The sequence below is a fragment of the Semicossyphus pulcher genome, unplaced genomic scaffold, assembly GCF_022749685.1.
Source record: "Semicossyphus pulcher isolate SPU_LCO1_2020_fin unplaced genomic scaffold, fSemPul1.0.p SCAF_40, whole genome shotgun sequence".
Taxonomy (NCBI): domain Eukaryota; kingdom Metazoa; phylum Chordata; class Actinopteri; order Labriformes; family Labridae; genus Semicossyphus; species Semicossyphus pulcher.
The window spans coordinates 684,125-707,240 of record NW_027211716.1 but is presented as its reverse complement, the minus strand read 5'-3'; the positions used below and the strand labels follow the sequence as shown (position 1 = coordinate 707,240).

Here is a 23,116-nt window from a genome sequence, read left to right as displayed (position 1 = left end):
AGGAAACCTTTATTCTTTATTTTCACAGAAGACATTTCACACCGACAGACACATGTAGAAAAAAACTGTCTCTGGTGATGTCACTGCTGATGTCATTGTAACAAGGGGAGGGGGGTCAGAGGTGTTTTCAAGGCACTATTTTTTTTACATGAACACAGAAACAGGTGTGAGCAGTTGAACAGGTGAGAAGGTCAGAGGTCATTTGAGGACGACTCCCTTTAACTTCGAGCTACAGAGAAAAATACTTTTATCAGTGTGAGGGCTAACAGGAAGCTACAGTGTGCTTACATCACAACTCTTCACCATCATCATCATCAACCTTCATCACGGAGGTTCCGGAGGCGGAGAAGTCTTTGATCAGTCATCAATAAGGGTCATCAGGTTCATAACAGACAGGAAGTGAAGTTCAACATAAACTCACAGAAGAAGAAAATCAGAAACAAGATCAAAGAAGCTGATCAGACTGTGTTTAAAACATCATGTTAGAGGTCAAAGGTCAGCAGAGAGGAGACCACTGAGGCTGAATCCAAACGTCTGGATATTACCTTCATTTTCACACCTGCACACCTCACAGGTGAGTGAGAGGATCTGATTACAATGAATGATTATTATTTTGTTATTCCTCAGTGTAAACATAAACACTGATGACACTGATGTGATCCTGCAGGGGGCGGCTGCACAAATGCAGAATCCAGACATCAAGGATGACTGGAAAAGTGAAGCTTGAGCAAGTCTAATGAGTGCATCCTGCTTAATCTGCTGCACGTAAGCCGAGCCAGGATGAGGAGGAGCGACTATGTCAAGCCAGGTGTCAGTCATTCGGACAGGTGCGCGTTCACGCCTTTCTCAAACTGACCACGAGGTCGATCACAGAGTAACTGATTCAGAAATGGAGAAGACACGTGCCGCATACTTTTCTCAAACTGATCAACAGCTGATTTTGAGACATGTGACGAGGTGAAACATGTATGTAAAAAAGGCAACACGGCCGGGCAGACGGTAACGGGCCGACTGAAGGCGTAAGAAGTCCAACTATATAAACGTACTCACCACTGCTATTTGTCATTTTCACAAATTAACACTTGTTGTACACTGAAAAAAGTGAGCAGAGGAGGTTAATGTCACTAAATTACTATGAAGACTGATTACAACACTTCTCCACAATGCAAGAAAACATAAATAAAATGTTCATACAGAACAAACGTGACAGGACAGAGGAGGACCTGGCAGCAAGTAAAGATGAAGAACATTGTACAGGCTGCTCAGTGCCGGGATTGTTGACCACAATGTACAAATGAGGTGCAAAAATGACTTAATCCTTTAATGTAGCAAACTCTTCTGTGGTCAGGGAAGGTGATGAAGATGTGTGCTTGATTACACATACACATTTCTGATTCTGCTGCACATCGTGCTTTTATTCAGCTTTTCAGCATCATGGCACTGGCAGAGATACAGCGCGACACAGACATCTGTTTGTCGGAGGGGGCGTGGCTCCGGGCCTTGCGGTGCTGAATTTTGAGTTTCAGCACTCTGCACAGGTAATGGATGCCATCACCAGAAAATCGATATCTCTTGTACAGGTAGTTGTCTGGGAACGCCAACGGGTCTGACCGGTCCCAAAACACTCTCTGTCGTCTGAAAGCCTTCTCAGTGTTAACGCTTCCTCGCCTTACACGTTGTCCAATGAAGGGCACGCCATTGTGAAGGAAGAAACACACGTGAAGAATGTATCTGTGGTATTTTAATGCAAGCTCATAAAAATATCGCACAACACACACAGATGACCATGGACTGAGAGTAAAACACATTTATTTCTGATGAGAGACAAACAGCTGACTGAACTCATAAGGCACCAAGAGTAATCAAGCCTGACTGTTAGCCTGGTCTGGAGCAGGCTAGCTGCACAGAATAAATCTCCATGGTAACTTAAGTGCCCCGGCTTTTGTGCAACCGAGTCACAGCTAAATTCAGCCAGGAATACCGGAAAATCCCAGCTTAAACCATTGTCTAGGTTTTGTGCAGTGGCCCTCTGGAAGTATCAGTGCATGACAGTGAGTGAACATCTGAGGATCCAGCACCAATCCCTGAGGAACTCCACATTCACACTGTTACTGTTATGTGTTTGTTACCCGAACGTGAGGACAGTGAATGCATCACAGAGCTCACATGCCCAGAGGGCAGACGTTTGGATTCAGCCGGAGATCAACCAGTCAACCAACCAACCAACCAACCAGTCAGTTTAAGTATCAGCAGAGGCAGGCAAAGAACAGAGTCAGACACTCCCAACACTCGTCAACCACAATGTTATAGTGTGTATGTTTGTGTGTGTATGTTATAGTATGTGTGTGTGTGTGTTTATGTGTGCAGCCATGCGTGCTGCAGACACTTCTCCGCCGTCGCTCTGCGATCAGGCTGCAGCTCCAACATGGTCAACAGGAAGTCACTGAACTGAGCCGCCTGATCCAGCGGCCACTCGTACTTCTCCAATAAGACCTCGAACAGACCCCATGGCTTCAGACTGGAGATGTGTCGCAGCTCACCTGAGACAGGTACAGAGGGAGAGAGACAGATTCTTTTCACCTTATATTCCTCTGGGTGATACTCAGTTATACTTATCAATGAAGCCAGACGAAACCAATCAGCTATCTAAACTAGAAGCATGCCTTAAGGACATAAAGATCTGGATGACTAGAAACTTTCTGCTACTTAATTCAGACAAACTGAAGTTATTGTGCTCGGCCCAAAACACCTCAGAGATTCTTTCTCTAATGATATAGCTGCCCTAGATGGCATCAGCCTGGCATCCAGCACTACTGTTAGGAATCTGGGAGTTCTGTTTGATCAGGATAGGTCCTTCATCTCCCACATAAAACAAATATCAAGGACAGCCTTCTTTCACCTTCACAACAAACATCAGACACATCCTGTCTCAACACGATGCAGAAAAACTCGTCCATGCATTCGTTACTTCCAGGCTGGATTGTTGTAATGCACTAATAAAGTCTCTTATACCCCTTTCCCACCAAAATGAGTGCGTGGGTTTTTAAGACCCTCTAATAAACGCTGATTCTCTCTTTTCTGAGTCTCTTTTCCCATTGCCATTGAAGTATCCTCCTGTTGGTCTCTTTTCTACTGCGTCACCATCTGACGTCACAAACGTGCCAGAGACAGGGTTAGTAACCAGTGAAGACGGTGGTTAGGCCTTTATTGTGTCTATTAACGACGAATTTGGAACAATGTTCAAGCGCTGCTTGGACAGAGACGGACGGAATTTGCGCTGGAGAGGGGGCAGAGATTAACGTGTTTTGTGTTCCCATCAATGCCGATCGGACCCGAGGCGATAATTACCCGGGTCTGCTGCAGAGTCATGTGACCCGGGTCTGAATGCCGATTGTAGCCTTTCCCACAAAGCAAAAAGCCGGGTGTTGGCGGTTTTTTTGAGCAGTGGGAAAGCGCCTTAAGAGTAGTGTGGGACGTAGAGCCTTCAATAGTCAGGCCCCCCTCTTCTGGAACTATCTACCAGTCAGGGTCCGGGAGGCAGACACCCTCTCTTCTTTTAAGAGTAGACTTCAAACTGTCCTCTGTGATAAAGCTAATAGTTAGGGCTGGCTCTGGCTTGCCTTGGACGTGCACCTGTCTCGCGGTTTGTCTAAATGTCTGTCTGTCTGTCTGACTGATTGTTAAGCAGGACAAAGCAGATGGTCATTCATCATAAGTCATTTTATCATCGAGCAGCTTGTGAGTTTTTCTGATATTATGTTGGCAGTTCAATAACGTCCAGTGACGTCTGCACGAGACAGTTTGAAACGTCTTATGGAACCACAGACAGGAAGGCAGACAGGCAGGCAGACAGAGAGGCAGGCAGGCAGGCAGGCAGGCAGGCAGGCAGACAGACAGACAGATTACTTCTGTGTTACCTGCTTAGAACGCGTTAGATTACTTCTGTGTTACCCGCTTAATACACGTTTGATTACTTCTGTGTTACCCGCTTAGAACGCGTTAGATTACTTCTGTGTTACCCGCTTAATACACGTTAGATTACTTCTGTGTTACCCGCTTAGAACGCGTTAGATTACTTCTGTGTTACCCGCTTAATACACGTTAGATTACTTCTGTGTTACCCGCTTAATACACGTTAGATTACTTCTGTGTTACCCGCTTAGAACGCGTTAGATTACTTCTGTGTTACTCGCTTAATACACGTTAGATTACTTCTGTGTTACCTGCTTAGAACGCATTAGATTACTTCTGTGTTACCCGCTTAGAACGCATTAGATTACTTCTGTGTTACCCGCTTAATACACGTTAGATTACTTCTGTGTTACCCGCTTAGAACGCATTAGATTACTTCTGTGTTACCCGCTTAGAACGCATTAGATTACTTCTGTGTTACCCGCTTAGAACGCGTTAGATTACTTCTGTGTTACCCGCTTAATACACGTTAGATTACTTCTGTGTTACCCGCTTAGAACGCGTTAGATTACTTCTGTGTTACCCGCTTAGAACGCATTAGATTACTTCTGCGTTACCTGCTTAGAACGCGTTAGATTACTTCTGCGTTACCTGCTTAGAACGCCTTAGATTACTTCTGCGTTACCTGCTTAGAACGCGTTAGATTACTTCTGTGTTACCTGCTTAATACATGTTAGATTACTTCTGTATTACCTGCTTAATACACGTTAGATTACTTCTGTGTTACCCGCTTAATACACGTTAGATTACTTCTGTATTACCTGCTTAATACACGTTAGATTACTTCTGTGTTACCCGCTTAATACACGTTAGATTACTTCTGTGTTACCCGCTTAGAACGCATTAGATTACTTCTGTGTTACCCGCTTAATACACGTTAGATTACTTCTGTGTTACCCGCTTAGAACGCGTTAGATTACTTCTGTGTTACCCGCTTAATACACGTTAGATTACTTCTGTGTTACCCGCTTAGAACGCGTTAGATTACTTCTGTGTTACCCGCTTAATACACGTTAGATTACTTCTGTGTTACCCGCTTAATACACGTTAGATTACTTCTGTGTTACCCGCTTAGAACGCGTAAGATTACTTCTGTGTTACCCGCTTAATACACGTTAGATTACTTCTGTGTTACCCGCTTAGAACGCGTTAGATTACTTCTGTGTTACCCGCTTAATACACGTTAGATTACTTCTGTGTTACCTGCTTAGAACGCATTAGATTACTTCTGTGTTACCCGCTTAATACACGTTAGATTACTTCTGTGTTACCCGCTTAGAACGCATTAGATTACTTCTGTGTTACCCGCTTAGAACGCATTAGATTACTTCTGTGTTACCCGCTTAGAACGCGTTAGATTACTTCTGTGTTACCCGCTTAATACACGTTAGATTACTTCTGTGTTACCCGCTTAGAACGCGTTAGATTACTTCTGTGTTACCCGCTTAGAACGCATTAGATTACTTCTGCGTTACCTGCTTAGAACGCGTTAGATTACTTCTGCGTTACCTGCTTAGAACGCGTTAGATTACTTCTGTGTTACCTGCTTAGAACGCCTTAGATTACTTCTGCGTTACCTGCTTAGAACGCGTTAGATTACTTCTGTGTTACCCGCTTAATACACGTTAGATTACTTCTGTGTTACCCGCTTAGAACGCATTAGATTACTTCTGTGTTACCCCCTTAATACACGTTAGATTACTTCTGTGTTACCCGCTTAGAAAGCATTAGATTACTTCTGTGTTACCCGCTTAATACACGTTAGATTACTTCTGTGTTACCCGCTTAGAACGCATTAGATTACTTCTGTGTTACCCGCTTAATACACGTTAGATTACTTCTGTGTTACCCGCTTAATACACGTTAGATTACTTCTGTGTTACCCGCTTAATACACGTTAGATTACTTCTGTGTTACCCGCTTAGAACGCGTTAGATTACTTCTGTGTTACCCGCTTAATACACGTTAGATTACTTCTGTATTACCTGCTTAGAACGCATTAGATTACTTCTGTGTTACCCGCTTAGAACGCATTAGATTACTTCTGTGTTACCCGCTTAATACACGTTAGATTACTTCTGCGTTACCTGCTTAGAACGCGTTAGATTACTTCTGTGTTACCCGCTTAGAACGCGTTAGATTACTTCTGTGTTACCCGCTTAATACATGTTAGATTACTTCTGTGTTACCCGCTTAGAACGCATTAGATTACTTCTGTGTTACCCGCTTAATACACGTTAGATTACTTCTGTGTTACCCGCTTAATACACGTTAGATTACTTCTGTGTTACCTGCTTAGAACGCATTAGATTACTTCTGTGTTACCCCCTTAATACACGTTAGATTACTTCTGTGTTACCCGCTTAGAACGCATTGGATTACTTCTGTGTTACCCGCTTAATACACGTTAGATTACTTCTGTGTTACCCGCTTAGAACGCATTAGATTACTTCTGTGTTACCCCCTTAATACACGTTAGATTACTTCTGTGTTACCCGCTTAGAACGCGTTAGATTACTTCTGTGTTACCCGCTTAATACACGTTAGATTACTTCTGTGTTACCCGCTTAGAACGCGTTAGATTACTTCTGTGTTACCCGCTTAATACACGTTAGATTACTTCTGTGTTACCCGCTTAATACACGTTAGATTACTTCTGTGTTACCTGCTTAGAACGCATTAGATTACTTCTGTGTTACCCGCTTAATACACGTTAGATTACTTCTGTGTTAGCCGCTTAGAACGCATTGGATTACTTCTGTGTTACCCGCTTAATACACGTTAGATTACTTCTGTGTTACCTGCTTAGAACGCATTAGATTACTTCTGTGTTACCCCCTTAATACACGTTAGATTACTTCTGTGTTACCCCCTTAATACACGTTAGATTACTTCTGTGTTACCCGCTTAGAACGCATTAGATTACTTCTGTGTTACCCGTTTAGAACGCATTAGATTACTTCTGTGTTACCCGCTTAGAACGCGTTAGATTACTTCTGTGTTACCCGCTTAATACACGTTAGATTACTTCTGTGTTACCCGCTTAGAACGCGTTAGATTACTTCTGTGTTACCCGCTTAGAACGCATTAGATTACTTCTGTGTTACCCGCTTAATACACGTTAGATTACTTCTGTATTACCTGCTTAGAACGCATTAGATTACTTCTGTGTTACCCGCTTAGAACGCATTAGATTACTTCTGTGTTACCCGCTTAATACACGTTAGATTACTTCTGCGTTACCTGCTTAGAACGCGTTAGATTACTTCTGTGTTACCCGCTTAGAACGCGTTAGATTACTTCTGTGTTACCCGCTTAATACATGTTAGATTACTTCTGTGTTACCCGCTTAGAACGCATTAGATTACTTCTGTGTTACCCGCTTAATACACGTTAGATTACTTCTGTGTTACCTGCTTAGAACGCATTAGATTACTTCTGTGTTACCCCCTTAATACACGTTAGATTACTTCTGTGTTACCCGCTTAGAACGCATTGGATTACTTCTGTGTTACCCGCTTAATACACGTTAGATTACTTCTGTGTTACCTGCTTAGAACGCATTAGATTACTTCTGTGTTACCTGCTTAGAACGCGTTAGATTACTTCTGTGTTACCCGCTTAATACACGTTAGATTACTTCTGTGTTACCCGCTTAGAACGCATTAGATTACTTCTGTGTTACCCGCTTAGAACGCATTAGATTACTTCTGTGTTACCCGCTTAGAACGCATTAGATTACTTCTGTGTTACCCGCTTAGAACGCGTTAGATTACTTCTGTGTTACCTGCTTAGAACGCATTAGATTACTTCTGTGTTACCCACTTAGAACGCATTGGATTACTTCTGTGTTAGCCGCTTAGAACGCGTTAGATTACTTCTGTGTTACCCGCTTAATACACGTTAGATTACTTCTGTGTTACCCGCTTAGAACGCATTAGATTACTTCTGTGTTACCCGCTTAATACACGTTAGATTACTTCTGTGTTAGCCGCTTAGAACGCATTAGATTACTTCTGTGTTACCCGCTTAATACACGTTAGATTACTTCTGTGTTACCCGCTTAGAACGCATTAGATTACTACTGTGTTACCCGCTTAATGCACGTTAGATTACTTCTGTGTTACCCGCTTAGAAAGCATTAGATTACTGCTGTGTTACCCGCTTAATGCACGTTCGATTACTTCTGTTACCCGCTTAGAACGCATTAGATTACTTCTGTGTTACCCGCTTAATGCATGTTAGATTACTTCTGTGTTACCCGCTTAGAACGCATTAAATTACTTCTGTGTTACCCGCTTAGAACGCATTAGATTACTTCTGTGTTACCCGCTTAATACACGTTAGATTACTTCTGTGTTACCCGCTTAGAACGCATTAGATTACTTCTGTGTTACCCGCTTAGAACGCATTAGATTACTTCTGTGTTACCCGCTTAATACACGTTAGATTACTTCTGTGTTACCCGCTTAGAACGCATTGGATTACTTCTGTGTTAGCCGCTTAGAACGCATTAGATTACTTCTGTGTTACCCGCTTAATACACGTTAGATTACTTCTGTGTTACCCGCTTAGAACGCATTAGATTACTTCTGTGTTACCCGCTTAGAACGCATTAGATTACTTCTGTGTTACCCGCTTAATACACGTTAGATTACTTCTGTGTTAGCCGCTTAGAAAGCATTAGATTACTTCTGTGTTACCCGCTTAATACACGTTAGATTACTTCTGTGTTACCCGCTTAGAACGCATTAGATTACTACTGTGTTACCCGCTTAATGCACGTTAGATTACTTCTGTGTTACCCGCTTAGAAAGCATTAGATTACTGCTGTGTTACCCGCTTAATGCACGTTCGATTACTTCTGTTACCCGCTTAGAACGCATTAGATTACTTCTGTGTTACCCGCTTAATGCATGTTAGATTACTTCTGTGTTACCCGCTTAGAACGCATTAAATTACTTCTGTGTTACCCGCTTAATACACGTTAGATTACTTCTGTGTTACCCGCTTAGAACGCATTAGATTACTTCTGTGTTACCCGCTTAGAAAGCATTAGATTACTGCTGTGTTACCCGCTTAATGCACGTTCGATTACTTCTGTGTTACCCGCTTAATGCATGTTAGATTACTTCTGTGTTACCCGCTTAGAACGCATTAAATTACTTCTGTGTTACCCGCTTAGAACGCATTAGATTACTTCTGTGTTACCCGCTTAATACACGTTAGATTACTTCTGTGTTACCCGCTTAGAACGCATTAGATTACTTCTGTGTTACCCGCTTAGAACGCATTAGATTACTTCTGTGTTACCCGCTTAATACACGTCAGATTACTTCTGTGTTACCCGCTTAGAACGCATTGGATTACTTCTGTGTTAGCCGCTTAGAACGCATTAGATTACTTCTGTGTTACCCGCTTAATACACGTTAGATTACTTCTGTGTTACCCGCTTAGAACGCATTAGATTACTTCTGTGTTACCCGCTTAGAACGCATTAGATTACTTCTGTGTTACCCGCTTAATACACGTTAGATTACTTCTGTGTTACCCGCTTAGAACGCATTAGATTACTTCTGTGTTACCCGCTTAGAACGTGTTAGATTACTTCTGTGTTACCTGCTTAGAACGCATTAGATTACTTCTGTGTTACCCGCTTAGAACGCGTTAGATTACTTCTGTGTTACCTGCTTAGAACGCATTAGATTACTTCTGTGTTACCCACTTAGAACGCATTGGATTACTTCTGTGTTAGCCGCTTAGAACGCGTCAGATTACTTCTGTGTTACCCGCTTAATACACGTTAGATTACTTCTGTGTTACCCGCTTAGAACGCATTAGATTACTTCTGTGTTACCCGCTTAATACACGTTAGATTACTTCTGTATTACCCGCTTAGAACGCGTTAGATTACTTCTGTGTTACCCCCTTAATACACGTTAGATTACTTCTGTGTTACCCGCTTAGAACGCATTGGATTACTTCTGTGTTACCCGCTTAATACACGTTAGATTACTTCTGTGTTACCCGCTTAGAACGCATTGGATTACTTCTGTGTTACCCGCTTAATACACGTTAGATTACTTCTGTGTTAGCCGCTTAGAACGCATTAGATTACTTCTGTGTTACCCGCTTAATACACGTTAGATTACTTCTGTGTTACCCGCTTAGAACGCATTAGATTACTTCTGTGTTACCCGCTTAATGCACGTTAGATTACTTCTGTGTTACCCGCTTAGAAAGCATTAGATTACTGCTGTGTTACCCGCTTAATGCACGTTCGATTACTTCTGTTACCCGCTTAGAACGCATTAGATTACTACTGTGTTACCCGCTTAATGCATGTTAGATTACTTCTGTGTTACCCGCTTAGAACGCATTAAATTACTTCTGTGTTACCCGCTTAGAACGCATTAGATTACTTCTGTGTTACCCGCTTAATACACGTTAGATTACTTCTGTGTTACCCGCTTAGAACGCATTAGATTACTTCTGTGTTACCCGCTTAGAACGCATTAGATTACTTCTGTGTTACCCGCTTAATACACGTTAGATTACTTCTGTGTTACCCGCTTAGAACGCATTAGATTACTTCTGTGTTACCCGCTTAATACACGTTAAATTACTTCTGTGTTACCTGCTTAGAACGCATTAGATTACTTCTGTGTTACCCGCTTAATACACGTTAGATTACTTCTGTGTTACCTGCTTAGAACGCATTAGATTACTTCTGTGTTACCCACTTAGATCGCGTTAGATTACTTCTGTGTTACCCCCTTAATACACGTTAGATTACTTCTGTGTTACCGGCTTAGAACGTGTTAGATTACTTCTGTGTTACCCGCTTAGAACGCATTAGATTACTACTGTGTTAGCCGCTTAGAACGCGTTAGATTACTTCTGTGTTACCCCCTTAATACACGTTAGATTACTTCTGTGTTACCGGCTTAGAACGTGTTAGATTACTTCTGTGTTACCCGCTTAGAACACGTTAGATTACTTCTGTGTTACCTGCTTAGAACGCATTAGATTACTTCTGTGTTACCCGCTTAGATCGCGTTAGATTACTTCTGTGTTACCCCCTTAATACACGTTAGATTACTTCTGTGTTACCGGCTTAGAACGTGTTAGATTACTTCTGTGTTACCCGCTTAGAACGCATTAGATTACTTCTGTGTTACCCGCTTAATACACGTTAGATTACTTCTGTGTTACCCGCTTAATACACGTTAGATTACTTCTGTGTTAGCCGCTTAATACACGTTAGATTACTTCTGTGTTACCTGCTTAGAACGCATTAGATTACTTCTGTGTTACCCGCTTAATACACGTTAGATTACTTCTGTGTTACCCGCTTAGAACGCATTAGATTACTTTTTTTAGATTACTTCTGCGTTACCAAACATTAACCCCCTCTGTGACTCGTTCCACGTGTGTTATATCATCAGGACGGCGTGTCGCCTGCTGTACGTCTACCTTTGAATGTATCGACTCTACCGTCTCTGCATCGCCTCGTTTACGGCCCATAATCTGTAACTCTGCAGTCTGATAACAGGACTGACAAACACAGTATAACCTTTACAGCTCTTTATGATGCTAACAGTCTGACAGTGAACTGGGCAGAGGCATGCAGTATTAGACACAGCTGTTTCCATGACAACAACACAACACAGGCGCTTAGTCCCACCAGTGTTGTGGAGCCGTGTTTAGCTGCAGATACTTCTTCACATATGAAGTCGCGCTCTTCACAGCTGACGAGCACTTCTCCAGACACAGCTTACATCTCACCGTCATGTTGTTCTCGTCCCTTTCACCCAAACATTCAGAATAATGTGAATATTTACTCAAAGTAAACGGTAAATGGACAGACTTAAATGTCTCTTTTCTAGTCCTGTGACCACTCAAAGCCGCTTTTGAACACTGAAGGCAGTGCCAATCTCCAATCAGATCTATGTCCATTCATACCCGTTGGCTCTGCCTTCGGGAGCAATTTGGGGTTCAGTTCCACATGTGACAGTCAGGGATCGAACGGTCAGTCTGTGCTCAGCTGTAGAGCTGCACTCGTGATGTCAGATGGACTTTTCCTGTAGATCTGAGTTTTCATTTTGCACTGAGCAACAAGAAAGTAAAGAGACATGTTGCAGTTAATGTGCTCGCGATCGCACATCCTGCCATGTGACTACTGCACATGCGCACATTGCAATGTGATTGAACTATTTATCGTGCAACCCTAGCAGACAGACAGGCAGATGGACAGACAGACCGAGAGTCCAGAGACAGACAAGGAAGGCAGACAGACAGGCAGGCAGGCTCACCTCTCCTGTTGAAGTACTCTCTGGAGTACCTGCCAGACAGAGCAAAGGGCAGAGGAATCGGGCCGAGCAGCTCGATGATGTGGGCGATGTGATCTGAGCAGAGTAAAAATACACACTGAAGTACTCTCAGTACGCAGGGCACTACTTCATGTAATGCTCTAATACTGCACTACTGTGTGTACTGTGTCTGTACTGTGTGTATACTGTGTGTGTACTAAGTGTATACTGTGTGTATACTGTGTGTGTACTAAGTGTATACTGTGTGTATACTGTGTGTGTACTAAGTGTATACTGTGTGTATACTGTGTGTACTGTGTGCAAAACTGTGTACACTGAGTGTACTGTGTGTGTACTGTGTGTATACTGTGTGTGTACTGTGTGTATACTGTGTGTGTACTAAGTGTATACTGTGTGTGTACTGTGTGTGTACTAAGTGTATACTGTGTGTGTACTAAGTGTATACTGTGTGTATACTGTGTGTAAACTGTGTGTACTGAGTGTACTGTGTGTGTACTGTGTGTGTACTGTGTGTATACTGTGTGTGTTCTGTGTGTATACTGTGTGTGTACTGTGTGTGTACTGTGTGTATGCTGTGTGTGTACTAAGTGTACTGTGTGTATACTGTGTGTGTACTGTGTGTATATTGTGTGTATACTGTGTGTACTAAGTGTACTGTGTGTATATTGTGTGTGTTCTGTGTGTGTACTGTGTGTGTACTGTGTGTGTACTGTGTGTATACTGTGTGTACTAAGTGTACTGTGTGTATACTGTGTGTGTTCTGTGTGTATACTGTGTGTGTACTGTGTGTGTACTGTGTGTATACTGTGTGTGTACTAAGTGTACTGTGTGTATACTGTGTGTGTACTGTGTGTATACTGTGTGTGTACTAAGTGTACTGTGTGTATACTGTGTGTGTTCTGTGTGTATACTGTGTGTGTACTGTGTGTGTACTGTGTGTATACTGTGTGTGTACTAAGTGTATACTGTGTGTATACTGTGTGTGTACTGAGTGTATACTGTTTGTGTACTAAGTGTATACTGTGTGTATACTGTGTGTGTACTGAGTGTATACTGTGTGTGTACTAAGTGTATACTGTGTGTATACTGTGTGTGTACTGAGTGTATACTGTGTGTGTACTAAGTGTATACTGTGTGTATACTGTGTGTGTACTGTGTGTGTACTGTGTGTGTACTAAGTGTATACTGTGTGTGTACTGTGTGAGTACTGTGTGTATACTGTGTGTACTGTGCGTATACTGTGTGTGTACTGTGTGTATACGGTGTGTATACTGTGTGTACTAAGTGTACTGTGTGTATACTGTGTGTGTGTTATAATGTGTAGTACCTTCATCTCTTGTGTAATCTTCTCCTGAATGAGGCTCAAACAGGTAATCACCTGTCGCCAACTCGAATGCCTGAAACATCAACAATAATCAATTAATCCAAAGAACACGTGCTACTGTGTGTGTGCGCATGTCTGTGTGTGTGTGTGTGTGTGTGTGTGTGTGCGTACCATGCAGGCCGTGCTCCAGATGTCAGCAGGAGGTCCGTACTCTGCTCCAATCAGAACCTCCACAGCTCGATACTGACGAGTCTGAATGTCCTCTGTGAAGTGTTTGTGCTGGAGGAGAGACAGGGAGACAGACAGGTGAGAGAGACAGGTGAGAGACATTAGGAGACAGACAGGTGAGACACATTAGGTGAGAAACATTAGGAGACAGACAGGTGAGAGAGACAGGTGAGAGACATTAGGAGACAGACAGGTGAGAGACATTAGGAGACAGACAGGTGAGAGAGACAGGTGAGAGACATTAGGAGACAGACAGGTGAGAGAGACAGGTGAGAGACATTAGGAGACAGACAGGTGAGAGAGACAGGTGACAGACATTAGGAGACAGACAGGTAAGAGGGAGACAGGTGAGAGACATTAGGAGACAGACAGGTGAGAGGGAGACAGGTGAGAGACATAAGGAGACAGGCAGGTGAGAGAGAGACAGCTGAGAGACATAAGGAGACAGACAGGTGAGAGGGAGACAGCTGAGAGACATTAGGAGACAGACAGGTGAGAGAGAGACAGGTGAGAGACATTAGGTGACAGACAGGTGAGAGACATTAGGAGACAGACAGGTGAGAGAGACAGGTGAGAGACATTAGGAGACAGACAGGTGAGAGACATTAGGAGACAGACAGGTGAGAGACATTAGGAGTCAGACAGGTGAGAGGGAGACAGGTGAGAGACATTAGGAGACAGACAGGTGAGAGAGAGACAGGTGAGAGGGAGACAGGTGAGAGACATTAGGAGACAGACAGCTGAGAGAGAGACAGGTGAGAGACATTAGGAGACAGACACGTGAGAGACATTAGGAGACAGACAGGTGAGAGGGAGACAGGTGAGAGACATTAGGAGACAGACAGGTGAGAGGGAGACAGGTGAGAGACATTAGGAGACAGACAGGTGAGAGAGAGACAGGTGAGAGACATTAGGAGACAGACACGTGTGAGACAGGTGAGAGACATTAGGAGACAGACACGTGAGAGACAGGTGAGAGACATTAGGAGAGATAGGTGAGAGAGCGAGAGAGAGAGACAGGTAGAGAAGCCGAAGCTGTCTCACCACCCAGCAGGCGTTTCCCAGATCAGCGATCTTCACTCTGAGTCTGTGAGCGTTCAGAGGATCCAACGGGCTGAGGACGAAGTCTGAGGCACTGAAGACTGAGAGAGACAGACAGGTTCATCACCTGACACTGAGAGACAGACAGGTTCATCAACATCTCGTGTATGTGTGTGTGTGCGTCTCACCCTCTCGTCCGCTCGAGCATCCTGATTGGGTAGAAAGTGCTGACTCAGACGTCGCCGACATCACAGAGCTGGAGAACCCTGACAGGCCAGAGGCGGGGCTCGAGAATCGCCCAGGGCCGTGGCCATTACACCTGTCCTCCAGCCAGGAGCAGGTGGACTCTGGGCTGGCTTTACTATTGGCTGTGGAGCAGGAAGTGTTGCCATTGACAACCAGGGAGCCTGAGAGAACATCAGTACATGAGATACACACTGCATCACAGTCCATCAGTACATGTGAGACACACTGCATCACAGTCCATCAGTACATGTGAGACACACTGCATGACAGTCCATCAGTACATGTGAGACACACTGCATCATAGTCCATCAGTACATGTGAGACACACTGCATCACAGTCCATCAGTACATGTGAGACACACTGCATCACAGTCCATCAGTACATGTGAGACACACTGCATGACAGTCCATCAGTACATGTGAGACACACTGCATCACAGTCCATCAGTACATGTGAGACACACTGCATCACAGTCCATCAGTACATGTGAGACACACTGCATCACAGTCCATCAGTACATGTGAGACACACTGCATCACAGTCCATCAGTACATGTGATACACACTGCATTAGACAGTATTTGTACTCACAGTTGCTGTCTGTGTCCTCAGGATGGAACTCCTCGTCCTCCAACCTCTGCACACAGGACACAATGGAAACACTTATTTTGAAGGAGCATCCTGTCACTTCCTGTTTTATTCTGATGTGCTGCTGTGACACTGCTGCTCTCGAACAGCAGTAGTAAAAAGTACTGGCACTGATATTTATATAGGCTATAGAAGCAGTAGTATTGCAGTAGTACCACTAGGGATGCTAATTTAGAATTTTTTTTCTGACCGATAACCGACCCCCATTAGTGGTCATTAATCGTTAACCTCTAAGAACTAAGATCATTTTTAGAAAGAACAGCCGCAGACCGACAACAAGCTCTCCATCATGTGCGCTCTCTCTAATACTTGCAGAAACACACACACTCGCACACACGCAACTAATAGGCAAATTTATTTCTATCCTCAAACATAACTACCTGTGGCACTGACAGTCATGCCCAGATATTAATACACTGTCGCTAACCCTAACCCTAACTAACGCACATGTGAACCAGCAGCAGCAATAAGTAAAAACCATTTACAGCCAACCTTTCTTTGATGGTCAGCACACAGAACTTATATAATAAATAAATAAGATCCTGTTCGATCCTGACGACGTGTCTGGAGATACAAATAATTAATGAGTTATGCTGCTGTGCCTCGTGCGTAAATGTTAAGTTTCATTTCTGCTCAAAAAAAGTCAATACGTTAACAACAGGCTATGGAAACTTCAAATAAAAAGGCCAGGCCTACACCAGTCATTATATAGGAGACAGTTTGTCTTCTGGTTTTGGTGAAGCAAGCAATATGTGGACATGCTGTGGGGTTAGTCTGGTGCGCAGTCTGTCGATTGTGAGACCTGCTGTGGAGAACACCCACTCAGACGGTACCGCGATGTCCCAGGAGCAGAGATATGCAACAAAGCTTTGTTTTTTCAGTGTTTTTAACTGTTTAACTGCTCGTTTCGTTTTGCTTTCCTCTCAGGCTCAGCTCAGCTAATGACAACAAAACATGGGTTTCCCAAATATATATGTTTATTTAAAAAAAAAACGTTTATCTAGTACACTGGAACTTTCCAAATTCATTAAAATTACTGTAACTGACAGTAACTGTTTCCTTCCTAACTTTTTTAACTTTTTAACCTCACGCTGTGTGTGTGCTGCAGGTGTAGCCATTAGAAGTAAACAGTCTGCAGCACGTTCGCTCCGTGAATGGTCCGTGTATGTAGCCACAGCGTTAACATGCACCGGGACGAGGTACCGCTGATAACATAAATAGACACACTTAGAGCCACCTGGCGTAACTGCCCGTTTGGCTCGATCATGCTGCAGGCACATCTGTGATGGCAGAAGCGTTGCATGCATGTTTACAGTTTACAAACAGGTGACACAGACTCTAGTCAGACTCAAGTGCAGCAACTAGCGTGTAATGTGTTGTTGACAGCAGTAGCCAAAGTGCCTGCAGAGATGCTGACATTGGAAGGAGATTACCGCGGGATTCTGTGTAGAAAGTATAAATCAGTCCTGTCCATCGGGACTTTGAATCTAGTGCTAGTATATTGTTATGAGCTTGTGGATCCTACTGGCACACCGGGCCAGTTAAAGGCTAAATCTACTGGCCCGGGGGTTTACATTCATACCGTTGGGCCACCAGGCCAGTGCTTATGTCGAGCCCTGCTGGTAGTATTAACCAGTTAAAATTCTTAATAGTCGGTTAACTGGCTAAAGTGTACATCCCTAAGTAGTACCACAGTACTTCTGCAGTAGTATTGCACCAGTATAGCAGTAGTATCACAGTAGTATTGCAGTAGTACCACAATAGTATCACAGTAGTATTGCAGTAGAACCACAATAGTATCACACTAGTACCACAGAAGTATTGCAGTAGTACCACTACATTCGGATGCGTTCAGTGCAGAGGAACACAATAAGCACACACACAGCGAGTAGAAACAACAGAATCAGGTTAAATGTTTGTCGCTGTTTGTTACAGATATAACCTTAGCTCCCTGATCTCTGCCTCACAGTCTTTAGTACGACGACAAACATGTCTGCTTACTAAATGTACTAGCCAATCAGAGTGCAGACCATAGACTGTATAAAAAGATGGACGACACGACAGCTCCCTAATAGTGAAGCCAAACCCTCTCTGTCGCCCCCTGCTGACTGGCTGCAGTATAGCTCATAGAGCCCGCCTCCTCCATGTTAACAGATGGGACATGAGTCAAACTATAAAATCAAAATACATGTCAAATACATTTTTCTCCAACATGGTTTCTGTCATTATAGCTAGTTCTTATCATGCTGATTTATGTCACAGTGTTCATTTTTTTGACAAGTTTATTTTTAATTAGTTGTTTGATGCTGTCAAAATGATGATTGACAGCTCTGTTGACAAATTCGGCTCCTGCAGCCGATCAGTTCCGGGTGAGCAGAGTGGAGGACGATCCACGAGAGGAGACGTAACTAAAACAATCACTATAGTCACTGAAGTTTCCATACCTGTGAACTTTAACCTCAGACCAACACAAGAAGCTGTTCTGCTGTTAACAACGCAAGATGGCAGCGCCTATCACAGGGCTGTTTTGGCATCAATTACGTACAATGGGAGCAGATGGAGACGCGTCGTCCATCTATATACAGTCAGTGGTCCAGCTGGGTAGATTAGCATGTTCGCATTTTCCCCTTTAATCTAACCTGATGAAGCTAACACTCGTTCCTGATTAACAGACAGTCAGTGCACCTGAATGTCCATCAGTCTCTCCTCCAGCAGCCTCTGCTGACGCTTCGCCTTCCTCTTCAACTTCTTCTTCTTGTTCTTAGAGAGCTTCCCCACCTACACACACAGACACACACACACACAGATACACACACACACACACACACACACACACACACAGATGGTGACGTTTCTACACACTGACACTGTAACACTGTAGTTAGAGTGCTCACACACACTCACAGAGAGCTAATATGACATGCAGCTAATGTCAGGGGTAAAACTGGTGACCATGTTACCATGGTAACCATGTGTGTCTGACCACCTGACTTGCAGGATGACACCCTTCCTGTTTTTAAACTCTACACGTTGGATTATTTTATTGTTTTTATCCAATAAGCTGGCAGCTTTTCCTGCAGGTGAGTCAGTGGTCACAGTGATTGACAGCTCTGGGTAAAGGTGTGAACACAGACCCCTCACCTGTCTGTCTGATTTTATTCTGTGCTGTGCAACTCTTTGGTTTCATTTTTTTTTCATGTCACTCCAGCCTGCAGGCTTAGGTTATACATCAGAGGGGGCGGGGCATCTGAGGGGGTGGGGCATCCGAGGGGGCGGGGCATCTGAGGGGGCGGTGCTCAAACACACAAAAATTCTGACAATTCATACTGATTCAGTGGAGATCACATGTGTGTGTTAAACCTCACAGGTAATAGGTGAGACAGGTGAACCACCAGCTGTTCATCAAACCAGCTGTGAGACAGACACTTATATAACACATCTGTCTGTCTGTATACCTGTCTGTCCGCCCTGTCCATATACCCGTCTGTCTTTAAATCTGTCTGTCTACCTGTCTGTGTGTTTGTCAATCTGTCTCTGTCTGTCTACCTGTCTGTCCGTCTATCTGTCTGTCTACCTGTCTGTTTTTAAATCTCTGTCTACTTGTCTATCTGTCTGCATACCTGTCTGTCTTCCTGTCAGTCTGTCTGTCCGTCTGTCCGTCTGTCCGTCTGTCAGTCTGCATGTCTGTATACCTGTCTGTCTGTCTGTCTTAAGTTTAACATCTGACACTTTAGTTCACCAGGTGTGAACTGGACCTTAAAGACATCAGAAACGAGCTCTCAGTCTGAAATAACCAATGATGTCACAGCAGGCAGCACACCTGGCGACTTACCTGTTGATCCCTGGGAGCCATGCTAACTAGAGAGAGAGAGACACCCAGAGAGACAGACAGGGAGAGAGAAAGACAGGAGGAAAACATCAGAAACAGGAAACAAAGATGAAAGACAGACAGGCAGGTTAGAACTGTATAAGAAGAGAGAGACAGACAAGGAGACAGGTTAGAAAGCAGACAGACAGGTGGGGGGCTGTCTGTCTGAACAGATTGGAAACCAGAGCTCCCGGTAACGGACGTCTTATTGACAAGTCTCATTTTAACAGACGACTGATTAAAGTGATCAGCTTCACGCCAGAAAGGCTCGGATAACACCAGGACTCACACCTGGCCCTGAGCGTGTCCACTCGACTCCACTCGTCACAGGTTCCCTCTGGGTGCTCTGGGACTCGGACTTGTTTAATTTCAGTTGGAGGTTCTTTAGTAACAAGAATTTTTAATTGCTGTTTTGTCTGTTTTCTGACCAATCACAGGGCGTGCTCCTCACCTGATGACCCGGAAGGGGGCGGGGCTCCAGCTCTCTGCCACAAAGTTGCCTCAGCTGCCAATCTCCTGATGTAAACCTCGTCAACGTCCAATAAGATGTTCTCTGGTTTGATGTCTGTGTGGATGATCTTACACTTAGTGTGGAGGTAGTCCAGACCCTGTAAGACCTGCAAGCACACGGCCGAGTCACTGTCGAGTCACTGTCGAGTCAACAAGTCACTACCTCAGTACATTATTCTTTGTGTGGAGACAGTCACAGAGGTCAGGGGGTCCGAGTGTTACCTGTCTGATGATGGTCTTCACACAGACCAGAGGCAGCCCCATGTAGTTTGACTTGATGATCCATTTTAACAGCTGATGACCCAAAACCTCTAGAACCATACACACATCTGAACCACAGGATAAGGAGAACACTGAGAGACAGACAGGTGGACTGAGAGACAGACAGGTATACAGACAGGTATACAGACAGACCGGTACACAGTCAGACAGGTGATAAGGATACGAACTCCGTTAACTCCAGAGATCTTGAAGTCATCGATGAGCTGGACGATTGTTTCTCTGAAGGGGTCAGACGGGTCGCTATCTCTAACCTGCAAAGAGAGAGAGACAGGTAACCTGTTCCATTACTAAACCTACAGGTGTTTTTATCCACATCACAGGATCCCTGCAGAACATTAAATGGGCCGGTGGGGGTCCACGGGCTGAGGGTTGTGACCCTTAGTGAGTGCAGTTACTCACACATCGCAGCAGTTTGATCTCGTCTAGAGCCGTCTCTGTGTAGTGAGGAGCGCTCTTCACCACCTTCAATGCCACGAAACGCTTCCTCCTGAAACAACCAACACTCAAAGGTACACACACTGCGAAACAGAGCGCTTAAAACAAGACGTGTGTGTGTATGTGTGTGTGTGTGTGTGTGTGTGTGTGTGTGTGTGTGTGTGTCATACTGAAGGTCCCAGCAGAGCCACACTGTAGAAAAATGTCCCCATCCCAGTTTCCGGACCACGTGGTACCTCCCGTTAAACAGATCCCCGATGTTCACAGGGTAGTAACCACCTGCAACACAACAGAACCACCGTGAAGCCCCATACTGGAGCAGAGGCAGGGAGACCCTGTACACTTTGAACCAGATCCAGGCCCCCTTCCTGTGGACCCAGAGACCACACTGGACCACAGAACCATCAGAGTTCTAATACTCTGATCACTCAGGGTTATCAATGAAAGCAGTGTATTCTGGGTAATTTGCGTTGAGAATAAACCGTCCGGCAGGTGGAGCTGTTACAGTCTGAGTCAGTATTGAATCTTAATTATTTCAATTATTCCCCCCCCCCTCCCAATTACCTTTGCAGTAATCTGACGGGTCTTCCTGCTCTTCATCGTCAGAGCCCAGCAGCTGTGCAGGGGGTGGGGTTAACTCAGGAGGGGGCGGACTCAGGGTCGAAGGGGGCGTGGTAAGCTGTGGAGTGGTTGGTGACATCATGGGAAGCAGACCAATGGGAGGGCCCAGAGAGTCAAGGGAACGGAGGAAGGAGGAAGAAGTGGAGCAGGGGGGGGAGTAAAGGTGGGAGGAGACGCTTGAGGTGAAGGTCAGTGAGGTCAGCAGAAAGGGGGCAGAGTGGGAGGGGCTTAATGGAGGTGTGGGAGGAGCTTTGGCAGGATGCAGTGCTGATGGTAGTTCAGAAGCATTGTGAGTAGTATTGTGTGGTAAGGTCGGAGGTGAAGTGGAGTGATCTGATTGGCTGTCAATCTGAGTGACGCTCTGAAGAGTTCTGTGAGGCAATCTGGAGGAATTCTGGGTAATTATTTGAGTAACAGTAGGCAGTGATTGGCCAGGACTATGGGTGGGGTTTAGAAATATGGCCCGAGGTGATTGGCTGGAGCTGTGGGCGGGGTTTAGAGATGAGGCAGGAGGTGATTGACTGGGACCGTGGGCAGGGTTTAGAGATATGGCAGGAGGTGATTGGCTAAAAATATGTGGAAGCACAGGTTCTCTAAGGGCTGTGTTTATGTGGAGGGACCCTCCAGGATGGTCCTGGGGGGCTTCAGTTGTATCTTCTGTATCCAGAGGGGGGCAGGTGGTGTTAGGGGCGTTCTGAGGGGGTGGGGAGGGTGTTGGGGAAATATTCTGGGGGGGCTGCAGGGGGCTTTCAGAGTGTAACGTGGTGGTGTGTGGAAGATTTTGCTTGAGTGCTGTGGCTGACACTTCGGTACATGCAGGTGAGCTTCCTGCTGATGGGCAGGGCTCTGGAGGATCCTGGGGGGGCAGCCGTGGGGTTTCGGGGTAGCTCTCCAACATGTCAGAAGGGGGGCTGCTATTGGTGTTTAGGTTGTTAAGTTCACAGAGGTCATCAGGCCTGAAACAGAACAAAATGAGGTGTTACAACAGGGCTAACAGATACATCACAACCAACTCACTCAGTGATTGGTCAGCTATGCGGTCAGGAAGTAGGCGGGGTCAGAACATACATTTTCTTTCTTTATTCAAATATTTTGAACAGTTGTGAACAGTTGAGGTCAAAACTATGAACAACATTAGGAAAAACATTAGGAGATGTTGAGGACTGTCTAAAAGCTCTTATTACTGCTCAGAGGAGCGAGGGGCCAGGGGCCAGAAACCAGGATCAAGGAGCCAGGAGCCAGGAGCCAAGAGCAAGGAGCCAGGGGCCAGGAGCCAAGAGGGAGGAGCCAGGAACCAGGATTAAGGAGCGAGGGGCCAGGGGCCAGGAGCCAAGAGCATGGAGCCAGGAGCCAGGAGCCAGGAGCGAGGGGCCAGGAGCCAAGAGCCAAGAGCCAAGAGCCAGGAACCAGGAACCAGGATCAAGGGGCGAGGAGCGAGGAGCCAATAGCCAAGAGCCAAGAGCCAGGAGCCAGGAGCCAGGAGCCAGGAGCCAGGGGCCAGGAGCCAGGAGCCAAGAGCCAAGAGCCAAGAGCATGGAGCCAGGAGCCAGGAACCAGGAACCAGGAACCAGGATCAAGGGGCGAGGAGCGAGGAGCCATAAGTGAGGA

At 44.9% G+C, this 23,116-nt stretch overlaps 1 protein-coding gene across 1 annotated transcript in view; it reads right to left on the bottom strand.

Annotated features, from left to right (window-relative positions):
* Nucleotides 1–2: 2 nt before the first annotated feature.
* srpk3 (SRSF protein kinase 3) overlaps nt 3–23,116 on the bottom strand; it is a 30,890-nt gene continuing 7,776 nt past the window's right edge. Inside the window, exons 3-17 of the mRNA XM_069680718.1 lie at nt 21,452–22,464; nt 21,058–21,166; nt 20,852–20,939; nt 20,616–20,703; nt 20,393–20,499; nt 20,112–20,277; nt 19,625–19,650; nt 18,478–18,570; nt 15,736–15,781; nt 15,087–15,305; nt 14,902–14,999; nt 13,801–13,908; nt 13,633–13,702; nt 12,288–12,380; nt 3–2,540 (exon numbers count right to left, since the gene is read on the bottom strand). Of these exons, the coding sequence (XP_069536819.1) occupies nt 2,356–2,540; nt 12,288–12,380; nt 13,633–13,702; nt 13,801–13,908; nt 14,902–14,999; nt 15,087–15,305; nt 15,736–15,781; nt 18,478–18,570; nt 19,625–19,650; nt 20,112–20,277; nt 20,393–20,499; nt 20,616–20,703; nt 20,852–20,939; nt 21,058–21,166; nt 21,452–22,464 (2,509 nt within the window). The 3' untranslated portion in view covers nt 3–2,355. The remainder of the gene's footprint in view (nt 2,541–12,287; nt 12,381–13,632; nt 13,703–13,800; nt 13,909–14,901; nt 15,000–15,086; nt 15,306–15,735; nt 15,782–18,477; nt 18,571–19,624; nt 19,651–20,111; nt 20,278–20,392; nt 20,500–20,615; nt 20,704–20,851; nt 20,940–21,057; nt 21,167–21,451; nt 22,465–23,116) is intronic.